Source organism: Lolium rigidum, chromosome 1 (genome assembly GCF_022539505.1).
Source record: "Lolium rigidum isolate FL_2022 chromosome 1, APGP_CSIRO_Lrig_0.1, whole genome shotgun sequence".
NCBI classification, from domain to species: Eukaryota; Viridiplantae; Streptophyta; class Magnoliopsida; order Poales; family Poaceae; genus Lolium; species Lolium rigidum.
Genome location: NC_061508.1, coordinates 356,736,172 through 356,754,617, shown reverse-complemented (window position 1 = coordinate 356,754,617; position 18,446 = coordinate 356,736,172). Strand labels below are relative to the sequence as shown.

The window sequence follows — 18,446 nt, the reverse complement described above, 5'->3', positions numbered from 1 at the left end:
TTCGATCGTTCCCTCGTCCTGAAGTAGGGAATATATATGTTTCTTTCTGTGTCGGCCATTGGCGACACTATGAAAGTATCTCGTATTCGAATCCCCTTCAAGCAGGAACTGAGCTTTGGATCGTTGGTACCACTTGAGTTTCTCCTCGCGGAGGAGACCAGCTAACTTTGCATTGTATTGACATTTAAGATCAATTTCATGCATCGTCAAAGGTCTCACTTCCGCGATAGCCTCTAAGTCATCAATAAAAGTTGACAGGCTGAGCTTCTCTTGTTTCAACTGCCCAGTCATATGCCGCGCCCACCCCCAAGGTATCTACGCATTGAGCGTAGTTTATTGTTCCACCTATGAATGGGGGTCGACCCAGCCACCGGTTTCTCCCATACCTTTTTAACCATAACTGAAAAACCATCCCAGCATAACCATCCAACTTCAAATTTGAACCGACGCTCCCACTGTGGATTCGGTGTTCCAGTGGTCAAAAGTATAGGAGCATGATCCGACAAATCCTGATCCTAGGTAGAACGCGTACATAAACCATGGGGAATTTTATCTCCCAACTTGAATCCATAAGCACGGAATCTAGCTTCTCATATGTTGGATCCGGAAGACTATTTGCCCAAGTAAACTATCTTCCGACCATCGCAACCTCTCTTAAATCCAGAATGTCAATAACAGCATTGAAGAAGAAGGGCCAGTGGTTGTCGAATCTCCCTTAACTCTTCTCGTGAGGGTATCTAAGCAAATTAAAATCACCTCCTATGATAATAGGATGCGGATTATTCTTTGCTAGATTTACCATCTCCCTAAGAAAAGCAAGTTTATGAGCGTCTTGGGCAACCCCATATATGGAAACCAAGCTCCAAATGAAATCATCTGATTTATTCCTAATGTGGAGTTTTATGTGAAAATCACCACTAGAATTATCAAGGATTTCCATTGTTGAAGTCCGGTAAAAGGCCAACAGAGCGTGCATGAGGTGGACGAGATACCCATTCGAAATCTTCCCCACCAGAAAATCGGTTTAGAAAGTCCCAAATAGATTATGCTATGTGTAGATGTTTAGCCAAGTCTCGTAGACCTCTGCAATTTCTAAACATACCATTAATTTTTATTTTTTTTGAAGATTTAGAGTTCTTAGCCTTTTTTCGGTCAAGCGTTCTGCTTCAGAGATGAAGATCTAGACTTTCGATCTAATGCTTGTAGTTCATAGCATGAACCCAGCAGCATCTCATCTAGATCTATCTCTAAAATGTCACCTACCAGATGAGAAAGAAGTTGTCCATCCGAGATGACGTACACTTCTTCATCATCATCAATTAAAGAATGACTCGACTTTTACTCAGCACATTAGGAGAGCATTTTAATCTGTCAAATTTCATGTTTTAGAGCTTTAGTCGAGACCGAAATAGCATCAAAAGAATTGCCTAAGGATACACCAATACTATTCATCTTAGCCAAAATAACTGGTGTAGCAAAAGACTTACATCAACGATCAATAATACGCGTAGTGACTGCAAAGCACACTAGAAAATGTGTGCAACAGATTTCAACAATACTGATTACTTTAGTCTAGTTAATTTTCGTCTTCACGCGAGAGGAACCCTAAAACCGCCACCCTTATTCTTTGTTGCGGACTAACCGCCCCCCACGCCACCATCCGTCGCCCATCAACGACGCATCCACTGAAATAGCAAACGTCATGCGCACCGGTGACATATGAGCAATGTGGTGTCCACTGTCGCCACTCGCCACATAGCCATCACCCCAGGACCGAGACGGTACGTGCAACAGCCGCGACTCACGCAACCCAGATCAAGCCGGCGTGGCCCAGACCGAGGCACGTTGACAATATTAGGCCTGCCGGCTTGTCGTCGGCGATCACCGCGGTCCAACAATGAGAGCACCACCATCACGCACCCATCGGAGCTTCACCTCTGCGTGGAGAGGATCCTCCTGATGCACCTGGTGGAGGGCGAACACCGCCACCACCACCCACATTGGGTGGCAGCGGCCAAGGGAGCCACATGCGGGAGGTCTTGTGCTTGGGCTATTGCCCTCCGGAGCTGTCCCCGCGCGGGTGACCCAGGAGGGAGTAAATAGCATAAAACCACCATTTTGATGGCGGAATTTACCGAACACCACCACTTTACGTTCGCGGGACAAAAAACCACCACATTTTGCGACGTTTTCCACAGAATGCGCTAAATACGAATTGAACGCGAATTGACAGGGAATCTGACAGGTCGGTCCCATTGTCAGCGCTGAGGTGGCAACACTATGCAGTAGTTGGCTGATGTGGACAGAGGGCCCACATGTCATGTCACATTAAAAAAAATCCCAAATTGTTGACCGTGCCTCCCACTGCATCTTGGCCACCGCCGTCGCGCCATGGGCGTGGAGTGAGGGCACGGAGGCGCGGTCGCCCTCCTCCCAGGCCTTCCCGCTGCCGAACCCGGGCCGTCCCCCTCCCCAGCCCTGTCGGGGAGCCCTGGCCGCAACGCGAGGGGGCGACGGGGTCGTCGGCGAGCTCGGGTCGCGCGGCGGCGGTGCTTGGCCGCGAGCTTTGGGGTGCGGCGGCAGCGCATGGCCGTGCGTGAGGGGACGGCGGCGCGGGCGCTGCAGGTGCGGCGGCGCTTGTGCACGACGGCCCGCGACCTGACCCCATCTCACGCATCGCGCCTCGCACAGCGGAATCCAGGGCGTGGCGGCGCTGCTCGACTGCGAGCAAGGGCCTGATGGCGCTGCTCGACCGTGGCGGCACTGCTCGACCGCGGCGGTGCTACTCGACTGCGAGCAAGGGAAGCGGCGACGAGCAGGCCGGAACACGGCGGCAATGCTAGTGGCTGGCTCGGGGCAGCGGCGCGCCAGCGCAGGTGGTGCAGGGGGCACGGTGGCGTTGGGGGATATCCTTGCCGGCGCCGTCCTCTCACTGGGGCGGCGCCGGGAGTACTCCGACGGCCGGCAGCCGTGTTCACGGGAGGAGATAGCCTCCCCAATTTTATGCTTTTTGGAATTTTTTTATTTTGTAATGTGGACTGACACGTGGGCCCTCTGTCCACATCAGCAAACTGCTGCACATCGTTGCCACTAGGGTTGAAAATGAAAGGGAAACTTTCCGTCCGTTTTCGAAGAAAAAGGAAATGGAGAGCAAAAAAAGGAAACGGAAATGGTATTTTGCGGAAAACGGAAGAATCATAAAAGGAAACGGAAATGAAAACGAGGGAGCTGTTTCCGACGGAAACGAAAACGGCAAAGGAAATTCCGGATAAATAAATATGAAAAGTTTCGGCAAATGTAACCTAGAGAGGCCCATGTTCTTGGTAGGCCTATATTTACACATGAAACTAGGCCTACATGCCACCTACTAATTATAGACATCCGCCTACAGTTCCGACGACTCATCTCTGTTTGGAACGATTCCTCAAGACCTAGTCCCAACTCCCAAGCGATCGCAGCGATCGCGGCTTCTTCCTACAAGACGAGCGATCAGGTGGCCAAGAGACTGCCCGCGAACAGTGTTAGTGTCGACGTAAAAATATTTATGTGAACTTGCGCTTGTCTAAGTGTTACACTATGTCTGTTATGTAGTACTTTATGTTGAATTGCCACTTGTTGAAGTTGAGTGATATTCCTTGTCTTCTTGTCTACTTCGTTATATGTGATTTTTCGGTATACATACCAAGGTAATATGCCCGCCATTTTATTATGACAAATATTCATTTTCGTAACGTATCCGTCCCGTATCCGCTCCATATTCATTTCCGGTGATTTTCGTTTCCATATTCGTTTCCGGGGTTTCCGATTTCGTTTTTGATTCCGTTAAGATAGGGGGGAACAAAAACGATAAGACATATTTCCGTCCGTTTCCGTTCCGTTTTCAACCCTAGTTGCCACCTCAGCGCTGACAATGGGACCCACCTGTCAGATTCCAGGTTAATTCGCGTTCAATTCGCGTTTAGTGTATTCCGCAAAAAGCCTTGTAAAATTTGGTGGTTTTTTGTCTCGCAAACAAAAAGTGGTGGTATACGGTGAAATCCGTCAAAGTGTTTTATGCTATTAACTCCCTAGGAGGAGGGAGGGGGAGGGGGAGGGGGGAGGAGGGAGGGAGCGGCTTGGAGGAGAATCTCCTCATCCACAACAAAATGAGAAGAAAGAAAATTGTACTGCTTCTTGATAGGTACATATCATCCATTTACGACAAGTCCACACCACAGTAAAGAACACAAACTACCGCCTTATTTCTTGCTACTACGAACCACCACACTGCCTCAGTTCCAGAACTCAACTTCATCAACACATCGCTTAGGTCTCAGCACAGCTAACATCGGAAATAAACTGTCACATCAGGAGGACAGGCCTGAGTTCAACATATCAGCGCTCAGAAAGGCCGCCGCACCAGGAAGAACGGCGAGGTGAGCAAGGGCAGGCTGCCCCTGCGCGTGTCGAAGCCTCGGAGACGCTCCAGATTCATCACCTCGGAGTGGTCGGCGAAGAGGTTCACCTGCTCTCACAAATCATTTCCAAGGATCAGATCATAGAACACAGCGAGTAATCTGTTTGCAATCTGTTGGGGAAGGCAGGGGAAGGTGAGTACCCGTGGGCCATAGCGTTTGACGAACCACTCGGAGGTGTTGGAGTTGGATGTTTCGAACATGGTCTTCTCCAGCCCGAGGCGGCCGACAATCTTCGCGACAATGTCTGCCCTCAGAGAGTCGGTGTGCTGGCAAACATCGTCGGCGTCGATCATGATCATATCTGCACCCGCCTCCAGACATCTCTCGGCCCTCCTAATCAACAGATCAACATCTTCGACTCTTTCTGCACAAAAGGCAAGCATGTGTTGCAAATATTATTTTTCTGAAGCAGCATGTGTTGTAAATAAGGGAGTGCAATGTAGTTATCTGATGAAGGGAAGTAGGTGATGCTCAGTCTCTCAGAGAAGCAGTCAGAAGAAGACAGCAACAACAATATTTTTACGATAACAGAGAATAAGATACCAACATTTGTCAATGGCTAACTCATATTGATTTGAGGAGTGTAGCCAATATTCTCTAGGGACTGAAGACATAGCACAGCATATATATGAGTAGAGACTACAGAGGTAGTGTTGCTAGTTACCTGAGCTCTGCTTCACTGGAGCAATGTAAGCCCCAAACGCCCTATCACCAGATGCAGGAATATCAGAGCTGTCAAACTTCACTGAAAACAGGGGCTTCGCACGCAAACCGCTACTCTTTATCAGGCGGACTAATCGCAGTACAGCCTCTTCAGGGAGCTTCAGAGATCCAGCGTTCAGCTCAATGGTGTCAAATCCTAACTCTTTGCATTCCTGCAACAATATATTTCATGTCATGTATTCGGCTTCAGACACGTTTGTGCACATCAGCACATATGGAATACACTTAGACAATGGTAATGCCAAAATACCTCCACATATTGCTTGAAAGAAGATGGTCCCTGACGCAGAAGATGCTCTGCCCAATCACCTGTGCTCACATACATCTCATGCTTGTGCGCCAAATCGGTAATCTCTCTAATCAGTTCTTTTCCCATTAGACTATGAGATCCACCGGAGAACTTGAGACCATCGACAAATGGACCGATAGACTCCAATATTTCCTGAAATAAAATACCGCAGGCTTGAGAATCTGCTGCCAGAAATGACTAGATAGCGAAAAGATGCAGCATAACTATTGAGCAACATAGCTGTTTAGTAAGTGGGAACTCAAGAAAGAAGCTACGTGTCTTTGTTCTCATAATTCTTGCTGTATCTTCAGATTTTCTTAATAGCATTCAGGATGGTTCATCTTTTATTTGAATATAATGTGTGCAACATTTTCCTTCCTTCAAAAGGAAACAACAGGGAGCCTGAATCTGAATTCACGCTCAAAATGAGAAAACTGCACCTGCAGATGAAGAAATGAAAAAACTGTGCGCAAGAAGTACAGTACAGTCCCATTTCGCAAACACATCCTCTTTGCAGGTGCACTCTATCGTATCCATATTCACAGTGACTCTCTTATAGTACACGCCAATCACACTCACACCAAATAAACCTAGATCCTCGCAAATCTAAGCGAAAGCATATACTCTACGTCTCTACCAAAGTACAGATCAGGTAAAATAAACTGTAAACCCCAACAATTATCCATAAGTCGAACCGTAATCGGCAGGCGCTCCAACTTCTAAACCTGTATCCGTCAATCCTATGCACCGAGGGACTAATCGGACGCCCAATTAAGCACCAAACCGGATTTCAGCTCGAATTCGGAATCAGTAAGTTTCTGATTTCGAACCAGACGCATGCGTATCAGAAACCAGAACGCAGCGCAGAGGCCGGAATCGAACTACTCGCGCTTCAAATTCGTCACGATGCAATGCGGCACAAACAGGGCACGGAAATGGGGGGTAGGCGGGCTAGGGGCGGCGGGCGGACCTGGAGCGCGAGGTGGGCGGGGCGGAAGGAGTAGTCGGGGCTCCTCATCTCCGTCACCCCGTAGCGCCGCGGCTTCTCCGGCCGGTCGTCGTCGCCGTCGTGGGCGCCGTGCCCCTGCAGCGAGAGCGCCACCATCTCCTCTCTCCACCCCCTCATCGTCGTCGTCGGCGGCGCCTCTCTCTCTCTCTCGGTTCTTCGTGGTCGGCCGATAAAGAGCAATGGAGAAGGGCGTGGAAGCTTGCCGCTGCTTCTGGAATCGCGTCGCGTGATGATGACGTGTGGCCTGTGACGGGTCACCGGTGGGACCGGCCACGGAGGCTGGCCAGTCTTCTGGGCTGTGTTGGGCCAGGGCGATTTGTTCGAGAGTCGTCTGTTCAGATGGATCGTTTCCATAATGGTAGGCCCATAGTTTTGTGCAGCTAAACTAACAGCCTTTTACGCTAGGAAAAAAAATAGCCCCTTTATTTTGCATGCATAAATACATGATTATTTGACCGAATATTTATGATTTAACCGGCAGTGTTTTTAAAAAAATGTTTGAAAATTTTAGAGTACATATGTATTTATCAGGAAAAAACGCTTTCATGATAAGGTGATTTTATTATGTTTCATGATAATATTTGTGGTTGAATATTAACATTCGGAGAGCGTGTCAATGCCAAAACTTCAAATTGAAATCAGAGTTATTTTCTATGAAAGTTATGGCATCCCAAATGGGTGTCATCAGATCCTAACATTTCAAGAAAGGGTTTGCACTATAGCGCGTTGGGGCCGTCCACCAGCAAACCTTCATCACATTCCTCTCATTCCTGACCTCTGCCCCCTCTCCTTCTTCTTTGATGCCTCCTCTAGCACCTTATATTTGACGTGCTCCCCTTTGTGCCCCTTGCATTCTCCCTCTTACTCCCATTGTTATCATAATATCCGATGACGCCTCTAGTGGTGCCAACTTGGGTTGTCGCCACACCACATTCAGATAAGCCCCTCCCATTAATTATGTTGATCATTACCAATAAGATGCTTTGTGTATGAGGCGCCCTTGGTGGCATTATCATGCTCCGTCTGCTATTCATTCATCCTCTCTCCCTACGTAATTAAAACAGGTACTATCGGATTGGGTGAGTTAGAGAATAAATAGAGAGATTCACTCGTATTTCATCATTTCTTATCCTTCCATGGCCTATCCAAAAGAGAAAATTAGTGCCTCTTACGAATTTTGTGGAGCCCGGGCTTGGTAACTACGACCACCTTTTCTGAGGGGCACCCCTTCTCCCGAAGTTAATTAAGGGGCTATTTTGTTGAGTTACTTAAGGGAGAGTTGTTCCACACCCCTTCTCTACCTACCCTCTAATGACCCACAAGTATAGGAGATCGCAATAGTCTTCGAGGGAAGTAAAACCCAATTTATTGATTCGACACAAGGGGATCCAAAGAATACTTGTAAGCCTTAACAGTGGAGTTGTCAATTCAGCTGCACCTGGAAACAGACTTGCTCGCAAGAGTTTATCAGTAGCAACAGTTTTATAGCAGTAGGAGTAGTGAAATAACGACGACAATGAAATAAAGACGGCGGTAGTGATTATAGTAAACAGCAGGATTAAAATACTGTAGGCACAGGGATGGATGAACGGGCGTTGCATGGATGAGAGAATTCATGTAACAATCAAGGTAGGGCATTTGCATATAATAATAAAGCGGTATCCAAGTACTAATCAATCCATAGGCATGTGTTCCGTATATAGTCGTACGTGCTCGCAATGAGAAACTTGCACAACATCTTTTGTCCTACCAGCCGGTGGCAGCCGGGCCTCTAGGAAAACTATCGGAAATTAAGGTACTCCTTTTAATAGAGTACCGGAGCAAAGCATTAACACTCCGTGAACACATGTGATCCTCACATCACCGCCTTCCCCTCCGGTTATCCCAATTTCTGTCACTTTGGGGCCTCGGGTTCCGGACAGCAATATGTGTATACAACTTGCTGGTAAGATCATAAAACAATGAATATCTTCATGAATCAATAACATGTTCAGATCTGATATCATGGCACTCTGGCCCTAGTGACAAGAATTAAGCATAACAAGTTGCAACAATATCATAAAAGTACCATCTACGGATACTAGGCACTATGCCCTAACAATCTTATGACTATTACATGATCAATCTCATCCAATCCATACCATCCCCTTCAGCCTACAGTGGGGGAATTACTCACACATGGATGGGGGAAACATGGCTGGTCGATGGAGAGGCGTCGGTGGTGATGGCGGCGATGATCCCCTCCAATTCCCCGTCCCGGCGGAGTGCCAGAACGGAGTTTCTGGTCCCGAGGCGGAGTTTCGCGATGGCGGCAGAGTTCTGGATCATAGTTTTAAAAACCGGACCGGTGAACGAACCGGTGAGGCTCTCGGTTCACGGTTCACTGGTCCAACCGCTGGTCCGCTCGGTTCAATTGCTGAACCGGTAATTGAAAAATTATTATTGTTATTAGTTATATGATAGAGAAATACTGTATTAAATAGATTGACTTCAGTAGTTAATCACAAAAGAATCATGGAATAGATGGTCACCACATACAGGGTGAAGCGTATGCACTCTACCCCCACAACCGGGGTTCGAATCCCAGTGCCCTCACATTCTTTTTCCCTCCGCGAGCATAGGAATTCCGTGTCGCTGGTTGGACCAGTCTCCGGTTTCCTACGGTTTGGTTGAAAACCGGCGGTTTGACCGCAAAAAATCCGGTTCGCTTCCTTGTCCGGTCTAGTGCGCCTAACAGACCAGTGGAGGCGCCGGTTCCGGTTTTTTCCGGTCGGACCGCCGGTCCGGTCCGGTTTTTAAAACTATGTTCTGGATGTCTCTGGAAATATGGTCGAACCCCTTGGCGTTTTTAGGTCGAAGGGGTTTAGTAGCCCGAAGGAGAGCGTCGGGGGCCGCCGAGGCGCCTTAACCATAGGGCGGCGCGCCCCCCCTGTAGGCCGCGCCGGCCTATGGTGTGGGGGCCATGGGCCCCCTGGCTCGCCCTTTTGGCCTCTCATCTTCACGGTGAAAATAGGCCCATTGCGATTATTTCCGGGGATTTTCCTGAAAATCGAGTTTCTGCACAAAAACGAGACACTAGTGCAATTCTGCTGAAAAAAACGTTAGTCCGTGTTAGTTGTATCCAAAATACACAAATTAGAGGCAAAATAATAGCAAAAGTGTTTGGGAAAGTAGATACGTTTTGGACGTATCAACTCTCCCCAAGCTTAGCTTATTGCTTGTCCTCAAGCAATTCAGTTAACAACTGAGTGCGATAAAAGAACTTTCACGAACACATTTGTTCATATGATGTAAATATTCTCATGATATGGCAAGTGCTTAAGCAATTCATAATAAGATACATGCAAATAAAGTCATCTAATAGCTGCGTCAATCATGAAAGAGATACCAACAAACTAATAACAAGCATCATGAAACACTTCCATAAGCAGGATTGCAATGTTTATGATAAAGTGGTATCTCGCTTGCCTGTATTTGTACAGCAAAACATAAATGCCCAGACACCTCTGAAGTTCATAGAAAGGCTAGAAGTAAAGATTGTCAAAGATAAAAGCATCAAAGTTATACCACAGCTGATCATATTTTGGGACAAGCATATTATACTAAGAATGACAGTTATGCTCTCAAGAAGGTGCTCAAAGAAAGGATGGTGACTCAACATAAAAGTAAAAGATTGACCCTTCGCAGAGGGAAGCAGGGATTAACATGTGCTAGAGCTTTTCATTTTTTTCAAAGACAGAAGTAAAATTATTTTGAGAGGTGTTTGTTGTTGTCAACGAATGATAGTGGGTACTCTAACCACCTCGCCAACCAGACTCTCAAGAGCGGCTCCCATGAAGGAAGTTATCTCTACTAGCAAGGTAGATCATCTCTCTTCTCTTTTGTTTACACATGCATTTTAGTTTCATTATGGATGACACTCCCCCCAACCTTTGATTACACAAGCCATGGCTAACCGAATCCTCGGGTGCCTTCCAACATTCACATACCATGGGGGAGTATCTATTTGCAGGTTAAGTTGCTTACTGATGAATCAGAGCAAAACACGTGAAGAGAATTATTAATGAAGGTTAATTAATTGGGGTCGGGAACCCCGTTGCCGACTCTTTTTGCAAAATTATTGGATAAGCAGATGTGCCACTAGTCCATTGGTGAAAGTCTGTCAAGAGTAAATGACAAGGTTGAAAGATAAAACACCACATACTTCCTCATGAGCTATAAAACATTAACACAAATTGAGAAGTAGTTTGAAGGTTTAAAGGTAGCACAAGAGAATTTACTTGGAATGGTTTGAAATGCCATGCATAGGTATTTATGGTGGACACTTTGGAACAACTTGGTTTTAAGGTATTTGGAAGCACGAGCAGCGTTCCCGCTCAGTACAAGTGAAGGCTAGAAATAGACCGGGAAGCGACAATCAAGAGAGCAATAATCTGTCATAATCATGCTTGCGACAAAATAAAATTAACGGAGGCATAAAAGTGATACAAGAACTCTGAAGCAAAATAAATCATCGAGGCTTAATTGACTTTTGTTTAGTCATATGCATGCGTGAGCATGTGCCAAGTCGATTCAAGTGAATTATTCAGAGGAGGATAGCACAATGTCATACCTATCTATGAATAAAATAATGCAAGCAAATATTCATGACATGCTACTCATTATTAATAAATTGGAACTAATCATGAGAGATCATGAACTACTAGACTTTTATTAAATGGCATATACCTCACATGAACCAACTAAGCATGTGTTGGCGTCAGAAACCCACCGGCGGGCAGCGACTGGCCAACACGGTAGAGCCGGGAATGACTAGGGCTGCGGCTGGCCCCAGTCCCTCAGAGCGACGGCCCGCAAAGCCTCCTGGTCGCGCGCCGATGCTCGGGTCGCAAGGGCGTGCCACCCGACCTATACCTGGTCGGGAAGGTGTGGATGATGCCTCGCTTAGTTTCCTGCGGGGCACACACGTACACGTTAAATCCGAGCCTCGATCGGCTCTCGAGGTTGTCTCGTGAATCGGCTCGGGGAGCCGATTCACCCATGATTCGTCCAAGGTGGCCGAATATATGGTGGTCCTGCTTGATCAATGTAAAGCGTATGAGATCCACGACGATCTAGGGTTTTCACCGCATAATCGGATCATCCTACTCACGATTGGGCCTCGCGCTCACGCACGGTAAACGTAAGCCAGCCCTAGACAAGGCCTAAAAACCAACACTAGGTTGATCCTCGGAACGTCCTGTCTAGGGGCAGCAAACTACACCCTGCATGCCGCTGGATCCTCCAACCCTTTGTAAGGCCTAACTATTGCAGATGTTAAACTAATCCTTGATGAATCAAGGATCGACCATAACGGATCAGATCTACTAAATAAAGACCAAGCGGGGTGCCGCCCTGCACCCATGATGAGGCACAAGGACGGCTAGACGCGCAAGGGTTGCACTACGCGAGCATATGATGCTAAGAACGATGCTAACCCTAACGCGTCTACGATAACTACGTTGCTCGCCATCAAAAGCGCTTCAGTACGAGCAACGCATGAACAACTGGGCAGGCCTGTGCTGCCTAGATCGCGAGATGCGATCTAGGCAGCATGATGCTTACCGGAGGAACCCTCGAGACGAAGGAGTTGGCGATGCGCCGAGATTGGTTTGTGTTGAACGTTGGTTGTTGTTTATTCCATAAACCCTAGGTACATATTTATAGTCCAAGGGACTTTCTAATGTGGGCGTGCACCCAACCGTGCACGGGCCAAACTCTAACTCCTACATAACCCACCATAACGATACACGGGCTAACTAGCCCAAACTTGGTAAACTAGGCCGATTCACATATCTCTTCTACATGAATATCTTCAAATCCTTCTCGATCGCGGCCCACCTCTGACTTGGCCAAATTCTGGTGATAACACATGCCCCCCTGGTTTTGGAAATGACATTTCCAAAATCATTATGCCTTTCCCGTCGGGTCACGTCATGGCAGAGCAGAACTGTCGCCGTATACTTCGTGATGACGTCTTGCCTCCTCGCCTTCTCTGCATGACTTGACGATTCTGGTACTGCGCTCTCGAAAACTGCTTGGGCATTAAATCACTTTGCCCCTTTTTATTTGGCCACCCTCATAATTCCTTTCTTCATCCCCTTGTTCCACAGCAGCCCTCGGCAAACCATTAGCCGCCATGGATTCTTCCTCTTCCACTCGCCTCCTCCGGCCTGTCCCTCCATTCCTCCTCCTCCAGCGAGTTCGAGCAGGAGGTCGATCTGATGGCCCTCTACGAAGCCCGCGCCCCAGAATATTGGGACGCGTGGGACTGGGACTTCTCCAATGAGTCAGAAGAAGACGAACCCCTCACCGATGGGGAAGAGGACCTTCATTTCCTCCTTGACGGAGAGCTGGAAGCGACAAGTGACGACGACCTCTTCTCCTGGGAAGGGAGCTTCTCCTCCGACGAGGAGGAGGAGAAAGAGGAAGAAGACGAGGATGACCCCCTCGAGGGTTACCCCCCAGCGAAGCGCCTTCGCATGTGGTGGGACGACGACGACAGCGATGACGAAGAAGAGGATGAAGCCCCCGCAAAGGGCCCCGGGAGCAGCGACGAGGAGCCCGTCGGCAGCAGCGCCGATGGGAACTCCGGGGATGAGGATGAAGGCAGTGACAGCTCGTAGATTAGGACCTACCAGTGTAGGTCTAGTAGTAGTGGCCCCTCCTTTGTTCCCCTTTCTTCCAGTAATCGGTCCTTCCTTTGTAAGAAATCCTGTTTATTAATGGAGAAGCTTCCCCAATTTGATATTGCCGATTTCTCCGAACCGCTTCTCAATGAACCGATAACAATGTATGCCCCAACTGGTAGATAATGTGGGATCTTCAGGAGAGCCCCTAAATTTCTTCCGCCAGTTTCAACGACCCTCTTTAGTGACTGCTCATCACTTTGTGAAGAAGGTGGCAACGGAACATCAGCCGACGATATCTCCATTGGCTCTTTTAAACAGAGTCATCATTAGCCTCCAAGCTGTAACGCAGCGAATCAACCGCTGCGAACCTTCAGGGTGAGCTGCCCCCCGAGTTTCCTTAGCACATTCCTTGCGCCTTGCTGATCGGATCGGTTCATCCCCTGACATGGTGACCCTCTGGTTAGAACTCTTGTATCCCTTGAGTCGATGGCCCTGCATCGGCTGTGCTCAAAATTTTTTGAATTTTTTAGGCCGATTGGTGTATCGGCCCCCATATTTGATAGTACTATTTCATATCCTCATGTTTTATCCACCTAGGTGCCCCCCGAGCCGATTCTGTCAAGAGAATTGATGGTATCGGCTCTTCAGGGAGTCCCTGTTGGGTTAATCGTTGACCCTAGGCAGAATGGATGGTGAGGATGATTTTGGGCCGATTGCTGGAATCGGCCTCCATGTTGCTCGCTCGGTGAAGGTTTTGTAATATCCCTTCATCAGTTTCGGAGGGCCGATCGCAAGGATCGGCCTCGCCATGTTGCTTATTGACGTAGTCTTGCTACTCGTCCATGTCGGTAGGCAAAACCAGCCCAATCTCTGACTTTATCATGTTGGTGCGCTTGCTGTTGTCCGCCTCGGGTGCGTCGTGTAGTCGTGGAGCTCCACACCTTGCCGGACGAACGAGCACCATGTTTGTGCCAGCCGATGTTTCATCATCGGCTTTCCTTTGCTTGGGGCGCCACACTTTTCGTTGCGGCAATCCCTCCTCATCCGGGGTTCGCCGAACTTTCGCAGCCGGATCGGGTCGTGCCTTCCTCAGCGTGTGCAAGTATAACCTTTCGGCTTCCTCCAGACCGCGCAATCGCTGAACCCTGCGCTTTTGTGAATGGCTGAGTCCGTCAGGGCACCACCTTGGACGGTGGTACCTGTCTTCTTCCTCTTCTTGTCCCTCGTCTTCTGAATCCTCGAGATCTGCCCGGCGGGGGACTCAGCGCGTTTGCTCTGTGGTGGGAGAGGCCCTAAACGCTCGAATACGGACACGTTGGCTGCCTCCTTCTTCTTCCGGTTGCATTCCGGGCAGTTGCCGATTGTTGGCAATCGGCTCATTCCTGAATCCCAGCAATATCGGAAGAAAGGGCAGTCCCAGTGCCTGGCGTTGTCATCTTGCTCCCTTGGCTTTTCCGTGGCATGGCGCTCGTGCTCCTCCTCGTTGTGATCGTGCCGACGATATCTTCTGGCTCCTATAGCCAAACGGTCTCTCTTATCGTCGTCGTCGTGTTGCCGGCGTTGGTCGTACTGACTCACATACTTGTTGAGGAGGTGATCAGAGAGGGGTCGTTGATATCTTATGTTCTTCACTTCCCCCTCCGTGACGTAGCGCTTGCCATCTTGACGGAGCCGATCGCATGGAGCGGCCCCCTCAGTGTCCTTGCTCCGAGAGCAGTCTGTCCTCATCCCCGTCCTTCTCAGAGCGGTGTCCAAGCTCTACCATGCTGATGTTGGCTGAGAAATCAGGCTGGCACCCTCCGAGGTGGGCGAACTCCACCATGTTGACGGCGGGGAAGGGTTGGGTGTCGACCTTCATAGCGTACTGGTTGAAAATTAGACGCCCCTTCTCTATCGCCGCTTGGATGTGCTGACGCCACACCCTGCAGTCGTTGGTGGCATGGGAGAGCGAGTTGTGCCATTTGCAGTACGGCTTTCCGTTCAGCTCTTGCGCCGTGGGGAACTTGAGACCTTCAGGAATCGTCAAGTGTTTCTCCTTGAGCAGGAGGTCGAAGATTTGCTCCGTCTTGGTCACGTCAAAATCGAATCCCCTGGGTGGCCCTGGTGGCTTCACCCATTTGCAGGACACGGGGGTTCCTCCCCGAGTCCACTCAGCCACTGCTATTTCTTGGTCTCCCATAGCGCCTTCATCTTCGCCTGCGTCAACCATGGTGACCACGCGCTTGAATTTGTCCTGGTAGACATCCGGGTGGCGCTGTTCATATGCTGACAGCCTTACGCACCATGTGTGCTAATGAAGGGTAGTCCGCTTGGGCGGCCACGTCCTTGATCGATGATGATAGACCCACCACCGCCAACTCGATCGCTTCCTTTTCGCTTACGTGAACCGAATAGCATCGGTTCCTAACGGTCCTGAAGCGCTGGATGTATTCTGACACTGTTTCCCCGCGCTTCTGTCGCACTTGTGCAAGATCGGCAATGCCAGCCTCGGAAGCCTCTGAGTGATATTGCTCATGGAACCGCTCTTCCAGCTGCTTCCAAGTCTGGACTGAGTTCGGTGGCAGCGACGTGTACCAACCGAAAGCCGATCCTGTGAGGGACTGTGAGAAGTACCTCACGCGCAGCTCGTCTGACGCTGAGATCATGCCCAGCTGCGCCAAATATCGGCTCACATGCTCGATGGAGCTGGAACCATCTGATCCGCTGAACTTTGTGAAGTCCGGGAGCCGATACTTGGGTGGTAGCGGGATCAATTCGTACTCGTTGGGGTACGGCTTGGTATAGCCGATCGCCTTTCTTTTCGGCATCATGCCGAACTGATCTTTAAGGATCGTACAAATCTGATCCGCGGTGATGGCTGCAGGTGCCGAACCCTGAAGGTTCGTCGGAGTGGCGTACTTAACCAGCCATGCTTGTTTTTCCGGTTCTGAGCCAACTGCAGGAGCTGGGCTCGCGGAGTTTTGTCGGGGTGGCGTATTTAGCTAGCCACGTCCGCTTCTCGAGCTCCGTCTCCGACGTTCCTCCCGTTGTTCCGGGAAGTCCCCGCTGTTGTAACCTCGGTTCGAGGGTGCCCAGGTGCTGCAGTCTGGCACGTATGCACATGCGTATCCGTGCGGGATCTCCTTGGGCGCCTCAGCCAAGAACTGGTAGTCACTAGGGTCACCACCGATCTTGTAGACGACGAATGCCGGTGTAGCCGGCACTTCAGCTGGTGCTGCCAACGCATGTGGCAGCGGCGGACGGGACTGGAGTGGCAACTCTCCTCGATGCGTCCCGAGAGCTGGTCCTGACGGAGAGTACTGATGGCTCATGATTTCCTGGATCACGCGAAAAGCGACGCGCTCCAACGTGTTCACCAGGCTCTCAGAGTGGCGGTGCAGCGAATGAGCCACCATGAAGTTGATCTCTGACGCAGCGACCTGGTGCGTTCTTCGACGGGGTGGATAAATCCACTCCATCAAGGGCGCCTTCAGGTGAGAACCCCTTCCATCCGATGCCATGGGAACGGGTCTCGTGGAAAGAGCCGATTAGGTCGGCTTCGAGGGCAGACTTGATCTCGTCGTACTTCCTCTTGAGCTCGCCAGTGAGATCCCCGTACGTGACCGGAGTTTCTTCTGCCGCTTCTGATGAAGACGGTATGGTGTCTTTCGCCATCTCTGATGTGGATAGCGAGAGGGTTGTCGTTGAAGATTTGTCCCACCGGGCGTGCCAGAATGTGTTGGCGTCAGAAACCCACCGGCGGGCAGCGACTGGCCAACACGGTAGAGCCGGGAATGACTAGGGCTGCGGCTGGCCCCAGTCCCTCAGAGCGACGGCCCGCAAAGCCTCCTCGGTCGCGCGCCGATGCTGGGTCGCAAGGGCGTGCCACCTGACCTATACCTGGTCAGGAAGGTGTGGATGATGCCTCGCTTAGTTTCCTGCGGGGCACACACGTACACGTTAAATCCGAGCCTCGATCGGCTCTCAGGTTGTCCTGTGAATCGGCTCGGGGAGCCGATTCACCCATGATTCGTCCAAGGTGGCCGAATATATGGTGGTCCCGCTTGATCAATGTAAAGCGTATGAGATCCACGACGATCTAGGGTTTTCACCGCATAATCGGATCATCCTACTCACGATTGGGCCTCGCGCTCACGCACGGTAAACGTAAGCCAGCCCTAGACAAGGCCTAAAAACCAACACTAGGTTGATCCTCGGAACGTCCTGTCTAGGGGCAGCAAACTACACCTCGCATGCCGCTGGATCCTCCAACCCTTTGTAAGGCCTAACTATTGCAGATATTAAACTAATCCTTGATGAATCAAGGATCGACCATAACGGATCAGATCTACTAAATAAAGACCAAGCGGGGTGCCGCCCTGCACCCATGATGAGGCACAAGGACGGCTAGACGCGCAAGGGTTGCACTACGCGAGCATATGATGCTAAGAACGATGCTAACCCTAACGCGTCTACGATAACTACGTTGCTCGCCATCAAAAGCGCTTCGATACGAGCAACGCATGAACAATCTAGGCAGGCTTGTGCTGCCTAGATCGCGAGATGCGATCTAGGCAGCATGATGCTTACCGGAGGAACCCTCGAGACGAAGGAGTTGGCGATGCGCCGAGATTGGTTTGTGTTGAACGTTGGTTGTTGTTTATTCCATAAACCCTAGGTACATATTTATAGTCCAAGGGACTTTCTAATGTGGGCGTGCACTAGACCGTGCACGGGCCAAACTCTAACTCCTACATAAGCCCACCATAACGATACACGGGCTAACTAGCCCAAACTTGGTAAACTAGGCCGATTCACATATCTCTTCTACATGAATATCTTCAAATCCTTCTCGATCGCGGCCCACCTCTGACTTGGCCAAATTCTGGTGATAACAGCATGCTCACATGGATGAGTATATGTACAAAAATGAAAACAAATAGAGTTCATACCAGCCTCTTGATGACCCACAAGTATAGGGGATCGCAACAGTCTTCGAGGGAAGTATTACCCAATTTATTGATTCGACACAAGGGGAGACAAAGAATACTTGTAAGCCTTAACAGCGGAGTTGTCAATTCAGTTGCACTGGAAACGGACTTGCTCGCAAGAGTTTATCGATAGTAACAGTTTTATAGCGATAGGAATAGTGAAATAACGAGCGGTGAAATAAAGACAGCAGTAGTGATTATAGTAAACGAGCAGGATTAAAATACCGTAGGCACAGGGACGGATTTAATGGGCCTTGCATGGATGAGAGAAACTCATATAACAATCAAAGCGAGGGCATTTGCGAGATAATAATAAAACGGTATCCA

At 49.4% G+C, this 18,446-nt stretch overlaps 1 protein-coding gene across 1 annotated transcript; it reads right to left on the bottom strand.

Annotated features, from left to right (window-relative positions):
• Positions 1–4,197: 4,197 nt before the first annotated feature.
• On the bottom strand, positions 4,198–6,595 carry LOC124684675 (protein HEAT-STRESS-ASSOCIATED 32-like). Its single transcript, XM_047218946.1, has 5 exons — positions 6,440–6,595; positions 5,431–5,622; positions 5,122–5,332; positions 4,598–4,821; positions 4,198–4,504 (listed from the first exon to the last, which is right to left on the bottom strand). Exons 1-5 carry the CDS (start codon positions 6,593–6,595, stop codon positions 4,382–4,384), a joined length of 906 nt encoding a protein of 301 aa, XP_047074902.1. The 3' UTR covers positions 4,198–4,381.
• Between the last annotated feature and the right edge of the window lie 11,851 nt (positions 6,596–18,446).

Coding starts and splice junctions, on each gene's coding strand:
- LOC124684675 (XM_047218946.1), bottom strand. CDS start 6,595: ATGAGGGGGTGGAGAGAGGAGATGGTGGCGCTCTCGCTGCAGGGGCAC. Junction 4,822..5,121: donor TCCAGTGAAGCAGAGCTCAG/GTAACTAGCAAC, acceptor CCTTTTGTGCAG/AAAGAGTCGAAGATGTTGAT. Junction 4,505..4,597: donor TCAAACGCTATGGCCCACGG/GTACTCACCTTC, acceptor TTGTGAGAGCAG/GTGAACCTCTTCGCCGACCA.